At 28.3% G+C, this 25,346-nt stretch overlaps 6 protein-coding genes and 1 long non-coding RNA gene across 13 annotated transcripts in view; 2 read left to right on the forward strand and 5 right to left on the reverse strand.

Moving 5' to 3' along the window:
* Positions 1 to 2,815, reverse strand: part of LOC106793366 (thioredoxin, mitochondrial) — a 7,506-nt gene extending 4,691 nt beyond the window's left edge. The window contains exons 1-2 of one of the 2 annotated variants that reach the window (XR_001382410.1): positions 2,743 to 2,759; positions 939 to 2,552 (exon numbers count right to left, since the gene is read on the reverse strand). The gene's annotated coding sequence lies outside the window, so the exon portion shown is untranslated. Of the gene's footprint in view, positions 1 to 938; positions 2,553 to 2,742 lie in introns of both variants that reach the window. The other variant, XM_014760237.1, reaches the window with a different exon arrangement.
* Positions 1,823 to 6,878, forward strand: LOC106793363. Its single transcript, XM_014760234.1, has 4 exons — positions 1,823 to 1,920; positions 3,590 to 3,934; positions 4,021 to 4,255; positions 4,333 to 6,878. Exons 1-4 carry the CDS (start codon positions 1,839 to 1,841, stop codon positions 5,261 to 5,263), a joined length of 1,593 nt encoding a protein of 530 aa, XP_014615720.1. The 5' UTR covers positions 1,823 to 1,838; the 3' UTR covers positions 5,264 to 6,878.
* LOC106793365 (RRP15-like protein) lies at positions 6,859 to 8,167 on the reverse strand. The gene is made up of 3 exons (XM_014760236.1): positions 7,502 to 8,167; positions 7,200 to 7,416; positions 6,859 to 7,058 (listed from the first exon to the last, which is right to left on the reverse strand). Exons 1-3 carry the CDS (start codon positions 7,813 to 7,815, stop codon positions 6,930 to 6,932), a joined length of 660 nt encoding a protein of 219 aa, XP_014615722.1. The 5' UTR covers positions 7,816 to 8,167; the 3' UTR covers positions 6,859 to 6,929.
* A 724-nt stretch (positions 8,168 to 8,891) lies between these two features.
* Positions 8,892 to 10,903, reverse strand: LOC106793404 (nuclear inhibitor of protein phosphatase 1). Of its 2 annotated transcripts, none has more exons than XM_014760301.1 (6): positions 10,604 to 10,903; positions 10,419 to 10,479; positions 10,175 to 10,328; positions 9,873 to 10,093; positions 9,583 to 9,786; positions 8,892 to 9,489 (listed from the first exon to the last, which is right to left on the reverse strand). In XM_014760301.1, exons 1-6 carry the CDS (start codon positions 10,630 to 10,632, stop codon positions 9,127 to 9,129), a joined length of 1,032 nt encoding a protein of 343 aa, XP_014615787.1. In that variant the 5' UTR covers positions 10,633 to 10,903; the 3' UTR covers positions 8,892 to 9,126. The 2 variants fall into 2 exon arrangements, with proteins under 2 accessions (XP_014615787.1, XP_014615789.1); XM_014760303.1 differs by having other exon boundaries at positions 10,419 to 10,492; positions 10,604 to 10,818.
* A 143-nt stretch (positions 10,904 to 11,046) lies between these two features.
* On the forward strand, positions 11,047 to 12,199 carry LOC106793405. Of its 2 annotated transcripts, none has more exons than XR_001382414.1 (3): positions 11,047 to 11,414; positions 11,794 to 11,964; positions 12,045 to 12,199. It is a non-coding gene; the product is annotated as an uncharacterized LOC106793405 (long non-coding RNA). The 2 variants fall into 2 exon arrangements; XR_001382415.1 differs by having other exon boundaries at positions 11,047 to 11,410.
* Positions 12,200 to 12,331: 132 nt separating this feature from the next.
* On the reverse strand, positions 12,332 to 14,277 carry LOC106793315 (scaffold protein salvador-like). 2 transcript variants are annotated; one of them, XM_014760124.1, is made up of 7 exons: positions 13,976 to 14,277; positions 13,685 to 13,886; positions 13,547 to 13,584; positions 13,351 to 13,399; positions 13,038 to 13,259; positions 12,646 to 12,951; positions 12,332 to 12,564 (listed from the first exon to the last, which is right to left on the reverse strand). In XM_014760124.1, the coding sequence occupies exons 1-7, from the start codon at positions 14,064 to 14,066 to the stop codon at positions 12,462 to 12,464; spliced, it is 1,011 nt and encodes a 336-aa protein (XP_014615610.1). In that variant the 5' UTR covers positions 14,067 to 14,277; the 3' UTR covers positions 12,332 to 12,461. The 2 variants fall into 2 exon arrangements, with proteins under 2 accessions (XP_014615610.1, XP_014615609.1); XM_014760123.1 differs by having other exon boundaries at positions 13,351 to 13,584.
* A 3,730-nt stretch (positions 14,278 to 18,007) lies between these two features.
* The window catches only part of LOC106793372 (serine/threonine-protein phosphatase 2A 56 kDa regulatory subunit epsilon isoform), a 28,990-nt gene continuing 21,651 nt past the window's right edge, over positions 18,008 to 25,346 (reverse strand). For all 3 annotated transcript variants that reach the window (XM_014760257.1, XM_014760255.1, XM_014760256.1), the window contains exons 3-10: positions 20,487 to 20,683; positions 20,205 to 20,399; positions 19,787 to 19,917; positions 19,482 to 19,599; positions 19,064 to 19,339; positions 18,734 to 18,963; positions 18,505 to 18,653; positions 18,008 to 18,300 (exon numbers count right to left, since the gene is read on the reverse strand). In XM_014760257.1, coding sequence (XP_014615743.1) covers positions 18,509 to 18,653; positions 18,734 to 18,963; positions 19,064 to 19,339; positions 19,482 to 19,599; positions 19,787 to 19,917; positions 20,205 to 20,399; positions 20,487 to 20,683 — 1,292 coding nt within the window. In that variant the 3' untranslated portion in view covers positions 18,008 to 18,300; positions 18,505 to 18,508. The remainder of the gene's footprint in view (positions 18,301 to 18,504; positions 18,654 to 18,733; positions 18,964 to 19,063; positions 19,340 to 19,481; positions 19,600 to 19,786; positions 19,918 to 20,204; positions 20,400 to 20,486; positions 20,684 to 25,346) is intronic.

Genomic DNA, 25,346 nt, shown 5'->3' on the forward strand with positions numbered 1-25,346 from the left:
ATTTATATTTTTCTTAATTGGTGAAAATTCAAATAAATTTATTTAATATAATGTAAAAGATGAAAATATTCTCATGTATATATATATATCACATTACAATATCCATCCAAACAATAATGATATATATTCTGTTGAACTTTGATAATGACATAAGACATATATTTTTAAAAAGATAATCATCAATTTTTATTTAACATTTTATTTGAAAGAAATATTACACTTAATGCTTGCTACGTACAATGCTTGATACGATCGATTCTACGATAATACAGAAAACCGTCACGTGTACCTCCCATTGAAGCGAGCGTACGTATTGACATTCGTTTATAATGTATTTTCTAAGTCGTGGTTTTTAAAGAAGACTAGTGATAGGTGTGCTTATTTAAGATATCCGTCGATGAAAACAATAAAAAGAAAATAACGGTGTGACAGTGTCAATCATTGATCTACGCCTTAGAAGCACGTTCCTTGTAATATCCTTGAACATTCGTGCATTTTAATGAGAGTCTCAAAATGGATAAGATTATTCAAGTGCAGTCAGGATGTGAGATATAGGAATTTGAATGAAGGGTCTGAAATTGGTATAAAACTCATAAACATAGATATACATATATATTATATATATACTATATATATAATATAGATTATACATATATATATAAATAAAAGAATAGTATACATCATATATATATATCTATCTACCAGGGGAAAAGAATATCGACATATTGCAAGATGCATTTATGAAGGTGTGTGTACACGAAATTGAAAGTGATCAATATTATCTGCATTTCTTCCAAATCTATTTCTGCAGATTATTTAAAAAGATTGTTTAATAACTTTTGTTAATTTCGACTGTTTAAGCAAAAATACAAAGTGAAAAGAGCGATAGTAATCAGAGAAGATAAAAATTATATATTTTAACCAGTTAAGGGACTCACCATCAATGTAAAAAAATCGAAAGCACGAAGGAAGAATAATCCGTTTGTAATTTAGAATGTTCGAAGCCGTATCGGTAGGTCTCGAAGCAGCAGGTTGATGAAAAGTGGTGAGGGGGAGGAGGGAGGGTGGCAGTAAAATGGGTCGAGGGTCAAAATGGATCTCGTGTCAATGGCAGTGCGCAAGGCTCGACTCAACGTTCCGTATTCTTACGAGGAACTTCTTTCAATAAAGTGCTGAGAAAAGGTCGATCCAAAGATCGGCGTTAATTTAGAGCTATGACGAAAATGAAATAATAATCAGAGGGTGATAACGGCAAACGAATCAAAACGAATGAAAATATATTCAATATCTTAACATTAGAGAGATTCTAACTTTATAAAGAAGAAGAAGAAGAAAAGAAAGAAATTAAAACGTGAATAAAAAATAATATCTGAAAGAAATGAGACGTCGGTGGTATTCAAATAGGACGAAGAACATCCTCGTTAAAACATCTAAGAAGAAATTTACTTGTTGTTTGGTGGAATATGTTTAAGAAGAAGGAATGTACCATGTACCCTTGTTGTATACATCTTTTTATTAACGTTCCAACATTCGGTCATCAGTGATAACTTAAGAAAACATCGTCAGAAAAGTTTAATATCCTTTTTCTTTAAGCAAGCGCACTCAATATAAGTTTACGGGAAAAAAAACGTCGATGAAGGATCGTTGTGGTCTCCTTTTGTATACCAGTTGCAGGGGGTGAACTCGAACGATATCGAGAACGGGTCGATCAAAGAATAATTACGACGACGTAGTGCAGAGTAGAAATTTTCTAAGAGGAACGGAAACAAAAAAAAACTTATAAAGAGAAAAAACATTGGTGCGGTGGAAGATCGTGAAAATATTTAACGGCCTCGTTCATGATTTACGGAACATTAGCTGTGACGGAGGAGTCAACTGCAATCACGGGGGCTATTTGGCTTCGCAATATCACCATCCAAGGTGAGATTGACGATGTCATTGTGCAGTTATGGATAACGTTGGGATAATAATTGTGCGCCTGCATTAACTATGTTATTATCGATATGTGACACGCAAATGCGAAGTTTAAAAAATCCTCAAAATAAATCAGCTAGATAGAAAAGCTTTTGGAATTATTATTAGATAAAAAATATAATCTTTTGTTTAACAAAGGACTAATTAATTTAAGTGATATTTTATAATCATCAGTTATTTGTCGATCCGATATTTTCGTTGTACGCACGTAAAAATATTGTCATCTTTTAAATTATATCAATTATTCCTTCCTAAAGGAATTCATTTTAACATTTTTATAATACAAAATTAAAAAGAAAAAAAGAAATAAATTCAAAGGATTTCGTTTTCGATAATATTGTATCGTTGTAGTTGCTTCATTGGCTCCGAAATTCTTTTGTTCTAAATCTTACACGTTCTATTTTACAGTAGTTTGTATGCTATTCAAGTGCGCCAAGTGTCGGCGCGGTCGTAGCAATTCGCGTACAGCATACAATATTTTATACGAACAGCATAATGCGGGCATCGTCTAAATCTTCAAATGTAATACTCCTATTGATATTTGATTATATATTTTTTTTAAACATTTCATTTGTTATCTATAATTATGACAAAAAGAAATATTTGATATCGATTAAACAAAATTCTTGATTTAATAGTTTTGTTCAATTTCATCTAATGATATTGTTCGAACCGTATTTTAAAATATCTTTATAACACATTAGAATATTTTATTAAATAAATAATAGTATATTCTACCATATTATACAAAATATCACTTTCACTTACTTTCCATTTATAAGAAAAGACCATAACCTGTATAATTAACATGAAAGAGAGAGTCTTGACGTTGTATATTCGGTACTGGTTTTTTTTACTAAAGAAGAATTATTTTTATACAGTATAAATATTCCTTAAATGGTCACTTTTGCTTTCACTATTTCGAAAAACAATGTCGTTAACATACATTTAATGATAAAGTATTATTGGTACTTTTAACATCAATGTTGAACCATTCGAAACTGGAGAAAGGCCAAAAATATATGATTATATGAGCATATTTATGCCGCATTGCAGAATATTTTACTTATACGTATTAGTTGCATCATTGTGTTAGAACGTGTGCATATATATAAATGTAATTTAATCAATAGTTATACTTAGTATATGAATTAATTATAAACATTATTAATTATTATTATAACATAATATAAATCGTATGTGGGATAATGTTCATTGAACGTAATATTTAAACTTTATATTTTTATGACAGACGAAACGGAACGTTAAACATTAAAGTAATTATATACAAGATATGCAATCGATTCGAGTCTTGTTGTATATTATCCGAAGTTAAAAATAATTTCTATATACAAGTGACATCCGATAAGATGGGCACGGTTCCAGCTTAGCTAATTTGAATATCGATTCCTTTTTATATTTTATCTTCATAACAATACTCAAGATAGCGCGGGAAAACAAGCTCCGCCATGTTGAATTTCAATTTTTTTCAAATGACAAACCACGAGAGAGAATTGTATTTTTTGAAACATGTTTGACGCGTTTGAAATTCTATGAATTATATTATATAATAAATCATTCTCTAAAATAATATAAAAATATGATAACCTTTCAGGAGAGATGAGCAGTAGCAGCGGAAGTTTCGGGGTTGGTGTTGGCGTCGGTGTTGCCGGTGGACCAACACTTGCTGCAGGACAACAAAGTCAAGGTGTTGCGGCTTTATTGGTGATGCTGGCTGTATTGTGTTTCATTTTTGCTTACTGTTGTTGGGGTGCTCCATTCTGTCGATCGCTTTGTAGACGACATTGCTGTTGTCGTTTGGAAGATCCTGAACCAGATTCACGTTTTGGTAATAGCGATCAAACGATGGTTGCTACACCAACGATCATTCTTTTACCACACGGTAGAATGCTTGTGGTTGATGGTACTATGTTCACGCAGTTTCAGGCCGATCCAACTGGTACGATGACATAAAATGAATTTTGATTATCTTCCTATGTAATTAAAATAAATCCTCAATTTATATATTATTTTATGTTGATACAGGTTTGGATTTGGTAGAACTGGGTGATAGTGTACTTCGTGCACAAAGAAATCCGCGTAGTATTAATCGACATCAATTGCAAAACAGTCAAGGTAGTATATTGGAAATGGATGCTGAAACTCCTAGTAAAGATAGTTTAGGATCTATAGCGTGTTTTCCACCGCCTACTTACGAAAGCATTTACGGCAAAGAAGAGACTGATATGCCGCCTTCGTATTCTGACATTCTATTGCATAGGTATAGAAGATTTAACTACTGATATATATTATTCTCAAAATTAAATGTCGATAGATAATACATTCATTTCTTTTTAGGTTTGCTAATCTTCCTCACGAGTTAGAGATGCACGATTTTTGTCGTAACGACAAAGAAGAGATCGAAATGCAAAGTTTAGAAGATTGTCCTCATATAGTTGGTAATCCCACGAACGTATTGCCCTATCCTTTTCTAACAATAACGACTTTCTCCAGTCCAAGTTCCCCAAGAAGAACTGTCTCGAGAAATCCATCTATCATCAGTAATCCCTTGGATAATTATTACATGGACAACGATTTAGGGCTATATAGATTAAGCCAAGAAATGGTTCATCGTGTTTCAAGCAACACTAATTTGAATACTTATAGAACTTCGCACGATGATATCACGTTTCAATTGTTTCATGAAAATGAAAATCGCCAAAGAGAAAATACAATAGATAATGAGAATCACCGGTTGAATTCACAAAATGTTAATCGAAACAACGAACAAAGATACGCCCATAGAGTGGATGAAATGATAAACCCCGCATCTGAGAACGCGACAATGGAAAATGATATAATGAATACAAGAAATCGTGCACGAAGTATCTCGAGAATAAATAACGATAGTAATACAAATAGAGAACGTGTTTCTAGAGACAGTGATGAACCTGGTGTTGCTTTTGTCAGGGTTGCTAATTCTCATGAAACTGAGACTTCCCTAGACGTTCCACATGAAATGTGCAACGTAAATAGGGTTAACGAAATTTCTCAATCGCAATTGTATCATGGAGAGCAATCGAGTGGAAGAAATGTTCATTTACAAAATACACAACAAACTAACGAAATTAACCAAAACAACGAAGCTAGTCCAAATATAAGGTACCTTCATAGAAGCAGGCGAAGCGAGGATGAAAGTAGAACGCAAAATGCTGAAGATTCTGGATATCCTGATGATGATGCTGGTAATTTTGGTGCTCTTGCTGATATTCGCGAGAGTAGGGTCTGATGAATTATTGCCAATTGGACAATTAATTTTTAGGATATTGTATGCTAACATCGCGCCCTACTTTTCATTATTTTATATACTTTCAAAATTCATTCGTTTTCTGATACACTTAACTCTAATGATAACGCACACGCAGTGGTATAGAGTAGTAACTAATGAAATAATGAATAAATGCCGATAACAGCTCTTAAAATTTATATGAAAGATTTTTACGATTATTAAAGCAGAGAATCTATTTACGCATTTATCATTAAAAAGAGCATACTGTTTTTTCTTAATATAACTTATACATAATATATATATTGTTATCCGAAATGTTTAGAAAATAGGTTAATATTTATTATGATATATAAATATTTATTGCGAGTGAGATCATTCTGTTGATATGAAATATCAAATTTCAAGTTACAAACCCTTTCTACTTGGTGTGCGATCATGTATATATATATATATATATATATATATATACTTATATATATGTATATACATGTGTTATGTTGCATTGCATTAAACAATAGTAATACACTTCCTTTAAGAAGATTTAGTGAACATTATTATATATCACTATTATATGTCATATCTAATAATTGATAAATTTTTACTTACAATCTGTTAAATTATATTATATTATCTCCCGAAATAAGATTTATTTTAATAAAAATTGCTTAAAATTCTGGCGCTAAATGGTCCAGGTACGCCTGACAATATCTTTTAATAAATAATAATGAAAGTGTATAGTGATATCAATATCAATTAATTTAAAGACTCAGAAAAGTTATGTGTATTAGTACAGTGCCTAATATTTTGTTTTTTATATTTTATTATAAAACAACTGTATTGATTGTAAATTATTTTCAAGGGATTTATATTTAACAATGTATACGCGTTTTGCACAAAAATAATAATTTTAATTATTATTTCATAGATGTCAGGAAAGAAATCTCTAAATATTATTTTAATATACTTTTATGAAAGATTAATTTAATTATGCTCTAAATATCAGATTAAATGGAACTAGAACAGGATGTACAATAAATATAAATTGAAATTGTTATCAGGAAAAGAATTGTTATAAAAATAAACATCTATAAAAAATAATAAATTTTTAAATATTACACAAGAACCTTGATTATTTATTTTTGTGTAATACAATAAGCATTGAGTTGTTGTCAAGATAATGTTAGTTCAGTCCGTCCACAGAAGTCTGTGTATGCACTATATTCGGCTTAATATCTTCAAAATTTTGTATAAATCATAATTATCCTATAATAAAAATTATATGTTTTCCATTTACGTTATCTGTGTAAGTTTACTACTCTGTGATTATGAATTCTTTATTTAATTTGGACAAACAAATAATCAACAATCAAAAAAAATAACAAGAAGAAGATTAGTACTCTGAGGGTACATACATAAATTAACTAGTCATTAATTCAAGACCACAAACTTGCACCATAAGTCGTTTAACTTCACATGGAATCAAATATGTATTATAATTATAATTTATACAGAAGAATTATGTACTGTACACATTATCATTGTTACCATGTAGTTTACAAAGGATTATTAAGCAGGCGTTATAAAAAAAAAATAAAATAAAAACTTTAATAAGAGATATTTAATAATAATATTTTATATAAATAATTTATAAAATTATTTTTTGTTCCTATTCATCGTTATCTATATCTTCGGGCGCTGAAGAATCTTCATCATCTATTTGCTCTTTATCCCAATCTTTTAATTTTGCTCCCATAACAAAATCGTCACGTAAAACAGACCATACTTTGTCCTCTTTCTGTATAAAATATTACATTATAGAATTATACAAAACTGATTTTTTTATCACTGAATCAGGTTGTAATTTAAATACATTACTTATAAGTAAATTTAGTATTATAACATAATATTTCATAACAGATAGAGATAGCAAACTTACATTTTCTGCATCATCTTCTTCTCTTTCAATTTGACTTTCAATATTTTTGTCTACAGGAATACTTTTGGATTCTCCCATAAGTACATCCAAAAATGCACGTTTATCTATATTTTTTAATACTTGTTCGCGTTTCCTCTCTAAGGGTCCAGCATCTTGCAATTTTTGATTCGTGTCTGTTTGTTGTTGCCTTACCGCATTGAATAATTGTACCACGCCTCTAACATATAGTTTAAAATTTTTTTAAGAAATCCAATATATATAATATTACATCTTAATAATGAATAATAAATAATGGAAATTACTTTGTGGCAATTTTTTGGAGAAGTCTTTCACGTTCTCTATCAATAATAGATGGTTTCACCCTTATACCCAAATTATCCTTCTGTCTTGGTTTCTTTTTCAACAATAGATTTTCTTTACCTTCAGTGGTCTCTGATTTTTCTTTTTCATTTTGAACTGTATCTATTTCTAGAGGTAGATTTTCTTTCTTTTTCACTATATCATTATGCTTTTTAGCTTTAGATAACACAATTGTCTTTTTTCTTTTTGGTTTATTAGTTTTTAAAATTTTTTGGAGAGCATCTGCCCAGCCAGGATTAGATTCAGTAGTTGCCATTATTAAAGATGATCTAACTAATATTATACTTTTAAATCACTGTCCTCTTATTATTTTACTTATACATTAATGTTTATTACATTAATTGTGATTCGAAATCTTTTATAAAGTGAGAATAATGAATTTCTTTATTATATAGGTTACAAAAATTTAAATCTGAAATATCTCAATTAATTAATATAGTCAAGTTAATGTATATTTGTTATTACGATATAAAAATAACGTAAATAATTTATTACATTAATCACCAATTACTTCAACATATGTTTTTATTTAATTTTGTTTTAGCACGTGTTGTTGATGTAAACACTTGCACTAAATAGAACATTTGTGTATTGCCGGCAGAGGGAACGATTGTAAAGGAATGATTGGCGTGAAATTTAAATATCATAAGTTTTTAAAACAAATTCAATTTGTTTTATAAAAAATGTTAACACATATGAAAGCTTGAAAATTACATTATTAATATTAATATTAAATTCTTTTTTATGTACGTCGTTAGAATCAGGAAACATTAATCTAAATAAAAACATTTTTATATTTAAATAAATCATTTATAAATATTTCTTCAAAATCTAAAATTATATAATACAGAATTATGTTAGTATTACCGTAGTAATGATAGATGAATATTTTTACAATATTGTTTAATATTGGTTTTTTTATGATTATCAATACTAATTCTTTGTCATCACACTTTGAAACATTCCTTTGTTTTTGTACCTTAATAATTATTTAGTACCACACAAAATAGGTAGTATATATATAAATTCAATAATTTAAAGTGAATATTTTACATTAAATATATTATCACATTTGAAATTCAATTCTTTTATACTTGTTATCTTCTTTTTAATAATTTGTATAATTGTACATAGTTAAAATATTAACAAATTAACATTATAGGTTTATTATACCTATATAAGTGAATATAATCTTTATTTGTCTATTCTTTTATATCATAAGACTGTAAAGTTGGTTATTGAAATTTTCTGTCATATACCAAAGTATTATTAAAATTATAATCTATTAATCAATATATATATATATATATATTTATATACACACGTCATTTATAAACATTTATATAGCACAGAAATTAAAAATGAGAATTAATATTACATAAAATTAATTTAATTACAAGAGTGACTGTTACAAAAGGATTACGAAGAAATAAAGAGTAACTAAAAATTATTTAATTAAATTATAACAGTCTTCACATATATTAAGCCTATAACGAATACAGCAACAAAAGAGCAAACTATATTTCTTATGTTCATAGTTCCGAAAAGTATAAAATTTTTAATACAATTATACCAAGAGCGATGGTATAGGTTTTTTTCCAGGCCATGCTTCTTTCGCATATTTTTTCTTTTTAGGCTCCATTGCACGTGATTCTGTGGGACCTGAAATTTCTGGTACTTGTGGTACTTCGGGTTGTACAAGATTTGGAGTCATTTCAACTTCTGGTGCAGGATTCGGTAACGCAATACCAAGTCTAGATGTTAATGATGTTATAGCTGTAGAAAAAGGATTTATTGATAATGAGGAAGGTGTAAATTGTTCTGGTGGAAGATCATGATAAAGCTGTGGTGTGGTTGACGTAGGTTGTAAATGTTTTAAAGGGTGGTGATCTTCTGACAACGATATCAATCCACCTTCCATACGCATTCTCTATATTGTAAAATATAAAAACATTAGTTTATTTAACTAGTTAAAAATTTCATCATATAAATTTATGCAGACTGTGATCATAAAAACACAAACCTTGCTTGGAACTACAGTTGTTTGTACAAGATTACGAAATCTACCAACCGATGGATCTACATCCTCAGGATTAATAACTTCTTCATCGTCATTAAAAGTAATGCCTTTTTTCTTTCTTTTTCTAGTACTTTTATGCATTTCATCATCTGAGATGCCAAGCATGGATATACGTCGGTTATGTGCTGTGTTGAATTCTGTTAGATTCTAAAAATTAATGTATTATTAATTACTCTATGCTTTACATTATTACTATTTATTTCTTATATTTGTCGGATATAAAAGATACATACATCCAGTTCTGTTTCTGTTTCAGGTAAACCTAATAAACCTCCAGTATCTGCATCTTCTGAAAGTTTTTCTAATTCTTCAATAATGGCCCTTGTACCAGTTTGTGGTCGTTCTCTGATAATATAATATCGTGTAGATGCTCCAAAATGAAATGTAGTATCAATAGGAAGTTGAGTTGGTTTATGTGCTTCTAAGCGCATATTACCAATAAATGTTCCATGTGCTAGCGGATAAACAATGACAAATAACGTTATTGCATAATATAGAATATACAGAATAATTTCCTAATCAACTAATAACTTACTACTGCCCAAGTCTACTAAAAATGCTCTGTGAAGATGTTTATGGTATACAAGTGCAGCATGAACTCGAGAACAGGAAGCATGATCGATACAAAAATCATTTAATTGTTGATTGCGGCCAAATAAATAACATCTCTTTTCGTCGACCATTAATTTCTATAATAGTAATGATATCTATTAAATATTTATCAATATATGTATTGTGCTTTTATATTAACTTTAGGTACTTGTAATGTATTATTTTACCTGTATTAATTTGTCATTTTTTAGTACATCCAAATGTAAACCAACTGGAGGTTTACCAGCCCTGAAAACATAACCTATTCATGAATAAATATTCGAAAGCTATTACATCCATTTTATAAGGATAAGTCAATAATACACTTTTTTTGGATAAATTATTATAAACATTATTAAAACTTGACACACACCAGTTTGGAACTTCATAGTGATTTGCCATAACTACTTGTTAATACAGAGTAGTATTCAAAACAAGTAGAATATTCCAATAAATTTAGAAACAGCCGTGTTTAATACTTTCAATAGTATAAGTATTTGTTTAGTTGAAATTTGTTGAGCAAAATCCACTGTATCGTTACCGATCAACATGTTGAGTAAACGTAGGTCGAGCAGACGCCATGTTTTCCATGATTAAAATATTTAAAGTTTTATTTGAAAGTTAAATAAATATACTAATTTCGAGTTATTATCTAATTAATTCCTATTATTAATTAATAAACATAGGTATGGTATATAACGAATAAATTCTACCTTTATCTTTAAATTATTATACATTTTTCGAAAGAGGCAATAATAAATAATACGATGATTAAAAAAAAAAAGAAAAAGCATTGCATTATATTTTATTGGTAACACTGCTTGCATTGGCCAACAGCGAGATGCATGATTGATCTGATTATGATGTTTTTTTTTCAATAAAATGATTTTGTAAATGTATAACAATTTGATCCATTAATTAATAATTTGTCTGTGTGTTCATTTACAATTTATTTAAAAGGAACGCTTGTTAAACCTTTGCATTGGAGAACAATAGTGTCATCTATAGTGATTTTTCATTGGAAAAGGAAGAGTACATTGAATTAAAATAAATTTATTTAAGTTTGTGCTTACATACTATATATTAACGTTTAATATAAAATATGAATAGTATTAATAATAACCTGCAGTGAAATATTTTTTGTTTGTTAATAAGTCAATCAAGTGAATTATATGTTCAAGTCAGTATGTATATGACCACATAGTTATATAAAAGTTTTTATAAGGACTTCTTATTAGTTTCAAAATAATGTATATCATTATTCACGAATATCTAATGATTTTAAAAAATTCATAAAATACTAAAAAACCATTAGAATATACATAAAAAAAAAAAAAATAAAAAACAAGCAATACAAAGTAAAATTTAGTAATGTATTTAAAGGTTATCTAATTGCAATAGTTTTGCATTTTAGTTGATTCTAAATCTATTCAAACTGAAAAATTTATATAACATGACAGAAACTTTCAATAAATTATAATTGAAAATGAATCTATTTGGTATATTGTATAAATATTTTTATAAAAAAATGTAATTTTTCTAAATGATTGTATTTTTTTCTAGATACGTAAAAAATGTTTTTCTCACGTTTATTTAAAAATTTAAGTAAAGGACAGAGAGAAAAAATACATTTTAGAATAACTCTTCTGTATGCAGCAATATCTTGGAATGGATTTGCAGTAGGTCTATATATGTTAAGTAAGTCAGGAAAGGAAATTCCTGGCGTACCAAGAGGTATTTTTCAATCTATTTAATTTTTATGCTGAGTTATTAAATATATTCGATGACTTAAATTTATATTATGAAATGTATAGGTTTAGAAAAACTAACGTCTTCGCACACTGATACAGCTCAAGTTATTCGGCTTAAAGGATTCAATATTGTAGAAAATACTATATATGATAAAAAACAAATAGATGAAATTCGTCATAATATTTTAAATCCTCCTGTAGAAAAAGAATCACATGATTTTGATTGATTAGTAATTAAAAATGCTTATTTTATTATAAGGATGATAATAAGAATATATATTATATATAAGATATATATAACACTATATATATATATATAAGATGTATATAATACATATATATATTAAAATATCATTAAAACAATAAAAAGATTGCTGTTATTTACAAATTCAAAGAATATCAAGGTATTCGTTGTTATTAATTTAATAAAGGAACCAATAAGTCAGTCAATAAGATGTCTGCAATCGTATTATGTAAAACTTAAGGAAGAGATCGTCGTAAAGCTATTGCACCTGATGAAGAATTTCCTGTTTCAGGATTTAAATCTTTCAATCTTTGTTCCATTTCACACAATAAAGCTGACCTATTTAAATTTTCAAATATTATTTGCTTATATAAACTAACTTTTAGATATATATTATAAAAAAATCTTTATATCACAAACCTGTATTCTTCATATCTCATAACCACTTCCTCTAATTCTTGTTTGTAAAGTCTTGTAAGCATAGCGTTAAAACAATCAAGTTCTGGTAAACGAAAGAGTTCCCATCGTAATTTACGATCTAATGCAATAGATGCTCTACTATACACATACAACCAATGAGGAATTTCTTCATTAAGATATGGATTAGCTGGTACTAAGACACTGTGAGAATGAAAATGAGTATGTCTAGGCGGTGATACTACTCTTATGGCTTGTACTTCGTGCGGATAACACGGATGCTCATATTGTGCTTGTCTTGTTATGTGACTGGAATTAATATGAGATCATTATTTATAGATAAGATAAAGCATGTCCGTAATAAAATAATATAGCAATAAACATTAATTACTTACTTAACATAATAGACACCATATTCCGGTGATTCTATTCTCTCCCATCCAGTTGGTAAACCTTCCTTTTCTAAAGGATGCGACCAATGAGTAGTTTTTGTATTATGATCTATGTAATATTTTCTACCTCTAAGTGTAAAGTCTACCGACCAACCGGGTGGTAAAGGTAATTCTTCTTGTTGTTCACTTCTAGAACTTGATCTTTCTGACTGACATCTACTATATCTTTACAAATGTTTACATATTTTGTTTAGTTAAATAAAAACAATAATTAATCATTCATATTAATATATTAATACAATATTATTGACTATACCCAACATTTTGACGATATACTGATTGATTATATTCTTCGTAACCTGTATCTGCATCAAATGTTAAATAAGACACTTGTGGAGTCTGAACACGGTCTAAATGATATTCTGATCCAGCATATTGATTGACATAAGTATGAGATGCAGCAGGCGATAATCCCGAGTGATACAATGGTGTAGCAGTACGAGAAGACATACCTTCGTTTAATCCAGTATTAAGAGAAAGACCTGTAAATCTAATAAAATTAAATATATCAAATTATTATCATTTGTAAATCCTAAATTAATGCAATATAAATAATACATTTTCATGTATGAAGCAATTAATATTATTACCTCTGCGCTAAATCTGGAACAGAACTATTTGGAGTATATTTTCCTTCGTGGCTACCTAATCCAACAGCACTCATTGTAGTTTTTGTATTTCCAAATTTTTGTACTATACTTGGTTGTTGCGGGATAGACATTGAAGATGGTATTGTGGGATGATTTCTTCGCCTTACTCTCCTATTTGGTTCTGTGGTCCACACATTAATAACTAACAAAACAATAATTGTTAATGTACTAGTAAACATTGAATCTTTGAGATGTTTTCTTTTAATAATCTAAGACAAAAATTTATCTTACTTGGCATTTCAGGTGGTGTCTCTTTCTTAATATATTTACCCACTACTCCTTCCTTAATTGTTCTCAAGTCTTTATTTTTTCGCGACAACATTGTAATAGATTGTAAAACTATTCGTAATATATAATAATATAATAATCTAAAATATTTGTTTAATCTATTATAACCATATCAATAATACATTGTTAACACATTTGAATAATTGTCAATAGAAAATTAGTGGTTACATTTTAATATCAATTTTTATTTATTGTGTCATATTAATACGATATAGATATATTTTTTTTTATTAGAAATAAATTTTCATTTTGATCTATAATCATAAATATCGATATTTTATGTTTGAGTGATCAAGTAATGTAATCATATTGTTCAAATAGATTATATCTATATTTTTGAGTATAATAAGAACTATAAGAACGTGTTAATTATGGTTTGTATAGTACAAAAAAATTAAATACAAAAGTCACTAATACAGAATGTTACAATACAAATTTAAACATTAAAATTTGACAATAGCAATGTGACATTAAATTCTTTAACGAATAAAATCAACCTATGAGCTATTATTGGAATATTCACTTCTTAACCCAAGAAGTGTGCATCAATATGATTGGTTAATTAAAGCGTTCTTATGATTCGTTAATACTTATTAGATACATAAGAAAATTCATATTTGCATTTAATTTAACACATTTTTCTTCGTCGATAATTTATCCATTAATATAAAATGCACTGCATGACACTACAGTAAAAATATGAAACATATTTGTACCCACTATTTCTTTTCTGAAATAATAGATAATGTTAGGTCTCATCATCAAATTTATATACAATTTCTTTAAAAAAATAAAAAAAATCATTTTATTATTTTATTTGAAACAGTATAATATTTATTTGTTGATATGAATAAATAGTAAAATACTTACCCTCTACTCACCATTAAATTATAATGAAAAATGGAAAATTTGTTTTTACCTTGAAGCCATAAGCATGATATGTAAACAATTTTTTTTCAGTATTGTTAATATCAACTTCATTATAAATACGTTCATTCATTAAATAGTATTAATAGTTCAAATACTTTTTTTTAAATAATTATCATACAGTGACCAATTTTATCACTGTATATAATCACAGGGTGTTTTAAAATAACGATTCAATTTTAATAAATGTGTTTGATATTGAACGTACTGCAGATATATTGTATCTATATAGAGAGTAATGAAATTTAAATTAACTTATTGCTGGCTTTCTTTTTAAATTATGTAAACTTTGTCCTACTGCTTCTAATCTTCTCATAAGCACTATTTTTTTTTTTTAGATATCAATGAAATATTCCTGTATTTATAAATACTTGATAACAAATAGGATTACGCTGGGTTTGGTTTCAGGCAAATTCATTTAGTTCTGCTCAATTTTGATTGGAATAACAGAAAAAAATAACGTTGGATAACTATCAATAAAAGTTGTTTAATGATAGGTTTGTTTGTTAACTATCACAGTGCATCTCACGTTTGTATAGTTTCTTTTTACGTATCGTGCATTTCTAGAATATTTATAAAGCTGAAGTAAAACAACTGTTTGATGCAGCTCCTTCCAAGTCTATGGTTTTTTTTTGCAGCAGACGTGTATATAAAATTTCCGTACGTTGTTTTATTCTTATTATAGCTTCAATGTTTTTAAGTAATGAATTCTACTGGTCCTATATGGTGGTAGAAATGCAATTGTCATGCTGTAAAAAAATATTGATATATTATGTGATTTCAATTTTTTCTTAATGAATCGTAACAGTATTACAATCTACATTATTTTTCTCTCTCTCTCTCTCTCTCTCTCTCCCTTTTTTTTTTTTATATATATATATGTATCTATGTATGTATATATATATATAAATTTATGATCAGAGACAATATACTCCGTATTTCTGGCTTGACCGGTGATGTCTCCAACTCACAATGAAAATCAAATATCTAAATGACAATAAAATTGCGTACACAATGAAAAAAAGGAAAATCTGCAGGGCTAACAGGGATTAGGCCACGCATGAGAATAAACTACTTGGTTTTGATATTACAGTGACATTAAAAACAATTTGCATCAGAATGTAGTTCCTATTTTTTTTTTCCTTTAATTTATATTTGCATGTAAGCTGCATTGAAAAAAGTAACAGAGTAAAAATAAATTAGACATTCAATCAATAAAGTGCCTATTTACGCATTAAAGACTTTGTACGATACTACCTACATTTCTCGGAGTTACATTACAGCATTTACAATAATTATGTACTTCACTTTCTTTCTAGCAACTAATTTCATTTCACGAAGCGAATGAGAAGTACAAAATAAAAAAGTATATTAAGAGACGGTACGATGAAAAATATTTGACGAACAATGTAAAACATGAAAGATAATAATAAATGTATATAGGTTTTTTCCAACTAGTTCATGAAAATATGAGCAAGTATGATTACTCAATGTTTAATCATCTATTTATTAATTGCTATTATTTGTTTGTTATTATTTATTATCATTAATTTTATTATTATTATTATTATTTTTTATTATTATCGTTATTATCACTATTACTATTTGTATTATTTATTATCAATATTATCATTATCGTTATTATTAATTATTATTATTTATTATTATATTATTATGCAATCGTAAGAAATTTTAAAAACGATCCCACGTTTTCACGGTGGCCACAGTGGGAGCACAGCTCCGAATAAATCTTATGCATTGTAATCTCTATTAATCATTATATTTATAAGCAATGAATATTTTGGTACAATTAAATCTTTTTTATTTTTATTTTTACTGTATATAATTGTCCTCTTCTCATATCTTTTTTATCATTTTTTTTATCTTTTATTTAGGAAAAAACAAAAAAAAACAAAGACTCATACTTTTTTTTTTTACTTTTGTCTCTTTTTTGGTGGATTGATTTCCCCTCCCTCCGTCCCCCCCCTTCTTTCCCTTACTTCCACCGACTTCTCATCGTTATGCCGTTATTATGCATACACCGTTTTTTTTTTGCTACTATCCTTTCTTTCGTGGAAAAAATTAGTTTCCCCATTATTTTTAGTTGCTGCGCGTGCTTGCGTGCATGCATGCAGTCTGCGTAAACAACGTCGGTGATTCTTCGGTAGCGCATGAAGTTCGTTATGCATGTACTTAGTACGTATATACTTAACACGCGTTTTTTTTTTTTTAATTGCCGCTTTTGGTATATTCTTGTAGTATGTACGAGTGCGTAATTTTTTTTTCTTTTATTATCAATATTACTATATTTTTATTAATATATTGTATTATGTATATATATATATATACATATATATATATATATTTATATATATATATATGTATATATTTATATATATATATTTACCTAATTTATTACGTTTTGTTATATTTATCATCATTAATACGAATATATAATACATTTTCAAACAATACCCTCCCTCCCGCTGGCTCCGTCGGAGGTGAGGATCATAGTAAAAGTCAGAGAGTCAGTCACAGGTAAACGAGACACTAGCCATTTTTATAGTTCGAAGCGTGATGTCACGTTGAAAAAAAAAGAAAAGAAAAGAAAAGAAAAGAATAGAATAGAGTAGAAAAGAAAAGAGAGATAAAACGAAAGAAAAATAAAGGGGGATAATGATGAGACGAGGTTGTGTGAGGGTCGAGAAACAAGGTTCATAACGATACTGCTGCATTCATTCAAATTTACATCCCGATCGTCCCCTCCCACCGAGCACAGCTGAAATCTTAGTTTTAAGAAAGGGACACACTAACATCCTCGTATTATGTGCTGACACTGAGAGTACATTATACAACTTAAATGATTGCTGATTTTCATCCAAAAAGAAAAATAAACATTAATGTACACAGAATAAAATTATTAAAAATTATCATCATCATCATCATCATCATCATCATCAATCATTATCATTAGTAAACAATAGAATTTTCTGCCTCCTTCTTTTCTTCCTGCTTCTGCTTCTGCTCCTCCTGCTCTCCTCCTTCTCCTTTTCCTTCTCCTTCTCTTCTTATTCTTTCCTTCTTCCTTTTATTTATTTATTTATTTATTTATTTTTAATTTTTATACGAACTCCATTTTGTCTTCCGAGCACGACTCTAACGAAAGAAATTGTATTTTACGTCAGAAATACCATAATAAGATATTTGTTTTCTTTCACTTTCTCTTCCCTTTTTCTTTCTGTCTCTTTCTTTCTAACAACGATAATTTCTTGCTTGTAGTGTATGGACAATCGACGTAAACTAAAGACTAATAATTGGGCAGCGTAATAGTGTATGTCCACCTGTAATAAAAAAACAAATACATACTTGTATAAATTTATGTTAATAAATTTATGCTTACCACTTAATAATGCGTGTAAATGTAATAATATTATATAAATAGAAAAAATATATGATAATTTTTATGAAATTTTATATTAAGAGTTTCCAAAAATATAAAATAGTCTAAACAATTATTGTGTCATTTTAGAAATGAATATACGTACTAGCTCAGGGGCGGGTTCGCGTCGCAGGTGCAGTCGTGGCAGGAACAGAATTGTTGGATGTTTCTGTTAGTGCACCGCCGCGTCGTTCTATTTCGAGTTCGTTTAATTTTTTCCATAATTCCTCTCTCTCTTTCTCCTTTTTCTTTTCTCTATTATATATAAATGTATATATATGTAAAATATATATAATATAGTGTTAATAAAAGTGTAGATATCATAATTTACTTACCTTTGCCTTTCAGACTTATAGCTGGCAGTAAGTTCATCAAATTGCTTGCTGTTCATTTCCATAAACGTTTTGAGTACATTATAAACAAGTGCTACAATTGTCTGATTCCAATGCTCCTTGCTAATTTTATACAATGCGGGGAACATGATCGCCATTATTACATGATTGTTTTCCTCTATCAACGACATTATATACTCATTATTCCAGAAATACAATGCTCTCTCTGCGACCTATGTATCATTAATACACATAAATATTCAATTAATTACGTCACACTACATTAATTATTCCGAATTTCAAATATAATTCCTAAATCAAGAAACAAATTACCTGGAAATGCGGCGAGGATACGCAACGTGCGATTTGCCTAAATAAAGGCTCTTGGATTTTAACAAATTGGCTAGGTTCTATGACATCAAGTATTTCCTCAATCTCACCAAGGAACATTACCTCCTTCTGGCTGCACGTTTTAGGCCAGAATTTAAGGAGGCCTCGTACAACTGGTTCCGTTAAGGTTGCGTCTTTCTCCAAGAATTGTACAACACAATAAGCTAACTGTGCATGATAGAGCGATAAACACTTCACTTTGTGTAATGGTAATAACACCTATAAATCACAAAGAAATCAGTTGTTAGAGGTTGAAGGACATTTTTAATATAATCTTACGATAAAACAAATAAGATATATATTTTGTAAAAATGTTACTTCAAATGAATAATGTAATTTTGGATATATAATCATACTTTACCTTTATCAAGAATTGTTTGTGCTCTACCTTTAAAGGTAGAGCAAATCCATTAATGATGCTACCCAAAATTTCTAGAAGCTCACCAACTCCATTAAAGTGTTCCGTCTCATAGACGAACCTACAAAGAAAAACTAATTTTAACGTGTTTTTAATATGAATAAACAAACAGTTCTCCAATTATTAATCCTCTGCATTTCAAGTATTAGCCATTGATATGGCTAATATTGTTCTAAATTTATTAAGTTTCGTGTATGTACACGTTAATATTCTAAATAAAGTATAGTTAAAGGCGAATCAAAAAATACCTCAGAAAAATGTTGTTAATTTGTTTGCGTATGAACGCTCGAAGACCGAGGAACTTGCCATAAATACGATGCAAAACGGTCTTAAGAAAGTCTCTTTCCCTAGGATCTTCCGAGTCGAATAATTCCAATAACTGTAATTATAAAATATGATTTAAATTGTCGTATATTTTCTACAAACGTAATTTAATATCTCCATAGAAAAAAAAGTGAGTCCAGTAATTAAGAAAATAACTTTTTTTTCTATACCAGAGTATTCTATTAATTCAAACGAAGCGTTAGACCTAAATTATTTATCAATCAATCAAATTAACAAAATACTTCTTTGAAGATAAAATAAAAACTCCATGAATAATTATATCACAGATAGTAAAGTTATTAAACTTATTATATGTTAATTTCATATATATGAGATCCTTACTTGTAAAACAAATTTTTGGTCAATGACTTTCTTGCCAATGGTAGGTTGGAAGTCTGAAGACTCGAGAAAGCGAAGAAAGAATTCGTAAACCAACTGAAGGTGGGGCCAGCTCGCCTCCAATGTTGGATCATCTTCCTCCGGATCAAAATCTGGATTTTCACTAGGTGGCAACGTACGGAAAAGGTTCGCTGATATCTATTAAAATAAAATATACGAAATTATGATTAATATTATATAAATAATAAAGAAATAATGTGAATAAAATATAATAATGATATAGACCATCTTAATAATTTCTGGGTAAACAGGTTCGGTAAGAACGCCCCGTCCAGCCGTGATGTATTCCACCAATTCGTTGAGGGTACTGCGTTTAATTTCTTTCCCCTTGAGATCCGCCATTGGGTCCATAAAATCGAACGCCACACAGCATTGTCGAAGTTTTCTAATAAACAAATCTTCTTGCTCCGAAGGCGTAACATCTGAAAAATGAATTTTATTGTATCTATGTTAGCCCAAAATGTTTCACACACATATATATACATATATATAATAATTATTAAAAATTCATGTATATTTATATGCTAAATAATAGTTAACATAACTATTATATGTATCCAATAATTATCGCAATGGGGAACTAAGTGAACAAAAATTGGAAACCATTTTCTATTGCAATTATTTATATTATAAAATTAAATGTGTTTTTTTTTGTAAATTTTCTAATTAGCTCATTATCATAATTTACCGGCACAAGTATATGTTCGGATATAAATTTATAATTAGTATTTCTATTAATTATTATAAATAAAGTTCATGACCGAGTTAGTTTACTTTAAGGACATAAAGTATCGAGGGTTGACCAATCATTCTCAGATTTCCTTTCGCAAGAACGTGTCATTGTTGTGTTTCAATGAAGAACAGTATACATGTAGATACGTGAGAACACGTTCGTACGTTCTGACCATTCATTAGTACCACCATTATGTCGTTACCGGTATTAATCGTGCGATATGCTATCTACCAGTCGCAAGAATGAAATATGAAAATGATATCATGAACCGTTACATGATCGTTAAATGGCTACTCAAAAAATACCTTTTACTATTTCAACTAATAAACAATACATATAAATTGAATACATTTTAATATATATATATAAACCAAGAACATTCTTAATATAAATATTCCATCAATTTATATGCTTCCTAAATTATATAAATATAAATGAAATGAAACAAAAATTAATTAAGTAAATTATATAGGGTGTCTCAGTAAAATGTCTCAACAAAGGTGATAATTTAAGTGATCTCATATTTAACTGATACACCCCGTATGACGTTAAAAGCTATAATTAGTAAAGTATCGAATAAATAGAATTTTGATTATTGATCGTTGGATAGAATATAAAACAATACGTCCTCGTAATCGCACAAAGGGTATCTCTTCCCCTTCTTCGACCTTCTCCTACTTTTCTTTTTTTTCTAAAATACAGAAATTAGAACACAGTCACCAAGACCTTTCATCTAAAGATTATCAAATGGATCAACGTGACCGATAATGCGGACAATAACAGTCCATATCCTCATTTTCATCCGATAAAAAGAGAGTTATCAATAAATTCATGTTAGATGCTTGAAATATAGGAATAAATCTGTTATACATTGAACATTTTTTAATTCATTGTTAATTTCATATCATATATATATATTTTGTTTGAAGTTTCTATTACAACAGACCGTGTTGGTTGATAAAAGGGATTACAACATAATACTGGCTACTCGGATAAAGTTCAAATCTTAAAAGTTGTCTCATACTAGGAAAACGACTGAAGGATCATTATCTTTCATATTTAAAGTAACACTTACACACACATGCGAGTAGTCGACTTTTACCCCCAGGGAGTGAACACAAAATAAAAGTAAAAAAGAAAAAGTGAGAATACGTGTTACCAACAAAACAAAGTATGTATTTCTTTTTCTCTAAATCTTTTCCTTCCATTTTCCTTTTTCCCCCTCTGTTCGCAGTTTTATATAAATATTTTTTCTCCGTTTTTTATATCCAAGTGTCATAAAAAATTAACATAATCGTTAAAGCTAATAAATTATTGAATCATTGTCATATTTTGTTTATTCACTTTGTAATATCTATATTCGAACCATTTTTCATTGCAAATAAAGAAATAATTCGTGGGTGTTATTCTAACGAATATAATATTTCGCGCGATAATATTGAAGAAACTCGGAAGAGTCAAAAGAAAACTAGAAAAAAGAAAAAAGAAAAATTAGAAAATAAAAAAAGATAATTAAACAAGTATCAATGTGATCGTAAAAATGTATAATAACAATGTCGCCTTCATTAAATTAATTAGCTTTTCTTTTGATTAAAAAGTAACCCGTAGAATATTGTATTATCTTGTAATATTAAAAACTTTTAGTTATACATTTTAGATAATAAAAAAAAAATATATATATATATATGCAATATAAATAAAAAGTAACGATTAAGAACAAATAGCACACACCTTCTTGTTTAATGTCTAGAGACATTTGAGCTCAACACTAACAAAAAGTAATCGTATTAAATTTTGTTTACCGACCGGAAATGCGTTCGTGAGGGATCCATTGATATTTATATGCGCACGCATAATCCTTCCTTTTTTTATCGATCGATGGATTCTTCATACCTCAACGTGAACCCGTAAAAATATTAATTTTTTATACCGTCTGTGCGTATATACATATATATGTAAAAAAAAAAAAGGAAAAAAAGAAAAAAAAAAGAGAGAAAATATTCAAATCGATTTCTTTACACAATACTGGCAAATCGAAGCAGTCGTCCGAGGAAAAAAAAAATTGGAATGATGGCGCCCTCTCGTCGATAAAAAAGTTACTATTCATAACGGTTTCCGAGCCGCGGGTTTTATTGAATTCCTCAAACCCAGTCATCACAGATACAACCATGCAAATTTTATGCTATATAAATATACGATTCGTAAAATGTTTTAACATACGTTCTCTTTCATGTTTCTCTCTCTTTTTTCTTTTCTTTTTTTTCTTTTTTTCCCTCCAACGAAAATATCAAAATAATATTTATTTCTTTACAGAGAATTCGATAATAAAAAAGAACAAGAGAATAAAAGAGAATTTAGAAAATAAAAGAATCGTGTTCTTTTTAAAAATTCGTAATAATTATAATCAATGATACACATATTAATTTGCGTTAAATATTGTAGAACAAATCATACATTCTACGTGTTCATTTTTTTTAATATGGAAATGAACGATTTTTCGTATAAATTATATTTATAATCATTTTTTACTATTAACATCTTTGAATTATCTTTTTACATTAATAACATTAATTTACTTGCTCTCTCTTTTTCTTTTTTCTTACTTTCTTCGTAGTAATTATACGTTATCAACGACTACCTACATTTTAGTAATGTACGGAAGAACCTTAATTTATTTTCCCTCGGATAAGAAGCGCCTAGGCGTCAGGATTTTCAATTACCTATAATCCGTGTTAAAATGACCGAAGAGAGATATAGATACTCCTTCTCATCCGTAGATTACTCGACTTTCTGGAAGCCATTTTTTCGTTCTTAACACTTCTACAATATATTCTTTTATTATCACAATGAAATTATATAATTAAAAAAAAAAAAAAAACAAAAATATCTCTTACTAATTTTCTTATATTTTATGACTTATAAAAATTCAAATTCGAAGCATGTCATTATATTCACTAAATTAATTAAATTAATTAAAAAATTATAGATGTGTTAAGAAATGTTATTTTCATTCGAGATTCTTGTACGATTAAAAAATATAATATGTAAAAATATATAACTCTTTCGTCTTCCACATGCAGGTTTAATAACGAAAGAGGAAAAATAAAGGGGGAAAAAGGGAAAAGAAAAAAAAGCAGATGTTGTTTTCAATGTAGAAAAGGTTACGGATAAAGGCATTCGATATATGCTGTACGATACGCATGTGTATGCAAATATATATATTTTATATATATATATATGCATAGATATATATATATAAGATAGCTTCGTAAGTAAAATAAGCGTTACGAAAGACCCTTTCAACCAATGTATAATAACATAAACGGTCATGGTCTTTTCTATCTCTATCTATTATTATCATTATTATTATCATTATCATTATCATTATCATTATCATTATCATTATCATTATCATTATCACTATCACTACCACTCGATGAAATGATGTTTTTCCGTTATCACGTCAAGATATATCGTATCTTCAGATTACGAATATAGATGTTTTAAAAAACGCGCGGAGTTAAAATGGCGTCGTGGCGGGTAACGATTTACATTTGAATATTAGGCCAATTTACGTAGATATCTTAGCCAACCCATAAAATAATAACAACAAAATTATCTAACCCATAAAAACAACTGTTACGTTATAAAATAAACTTTCAAAATAATAATTTCAATTTAGTTTTATAAATAATAAAACAACAATTTAATACAATATCAATTAAACTATTATTCGCTATTTAAAATGTCGTTGAAAGTGTATTCGTAAAACGATTGACACGAAGAAATAAAATATATCCAAATATTCGATAAAAATGGAAGTACTTTTTTTCAAGAAAATGGAGGATATTTTTTCAAATTAAATTTATTTCAATTTGTAATAGAATTGACAGTTCGATACATAACTAGACCCAATTAAAAATTATATCGTAACGAGGAGCGTTTAAAACAAAAAACAAAACGAAAAATAGGAGAAGAAGAAAAAAAAACATTTACGTTACACACCAACGTGAGTAACGAAAGAAGATACGCGATGTACTTCTTTAATAATTCCTCTTTGTAACGAACTCCTAAATGCCCCGCGGTTATGACACCGCCATATTGCGTTCCATGCGATCGTCTTTTCTCGAACATTTGGACGAGTAGAAGAATATTGTGAAGTATTTTCCGTAAGTTCATAAGAAATAACGAGGAGGAATATTACAATACTTTTTTTCTTCACAGATGTACGTTAAGTACAAAAAAAAAAAAATTAAATAAAAAAAAATTCATTTCTAATTGTAACCAAAATTTAAAAAATACATAAGTACGTATTCGCCATTCGCAAAGATTGAAAGAAAGATTCGAAAAAC

The sequence above is a fragment of the Polistes canadensis genome, unplaced genomic scaffold (genome assembly GCF_001313835.1).
Source record: "Polistes canadensis isolate GaletaPanama2010 unplaced genomic scaffold, ASM131383v1 scaffold_13, whole genome shotgun sequence".
Taxonomy (NCBI): domain Eukaryota; kingdom Metazoa; phylum Arthropoda; class Insecta; order Hymenoptera; family Vespidae; genus Polistes; species Polistes canadensis.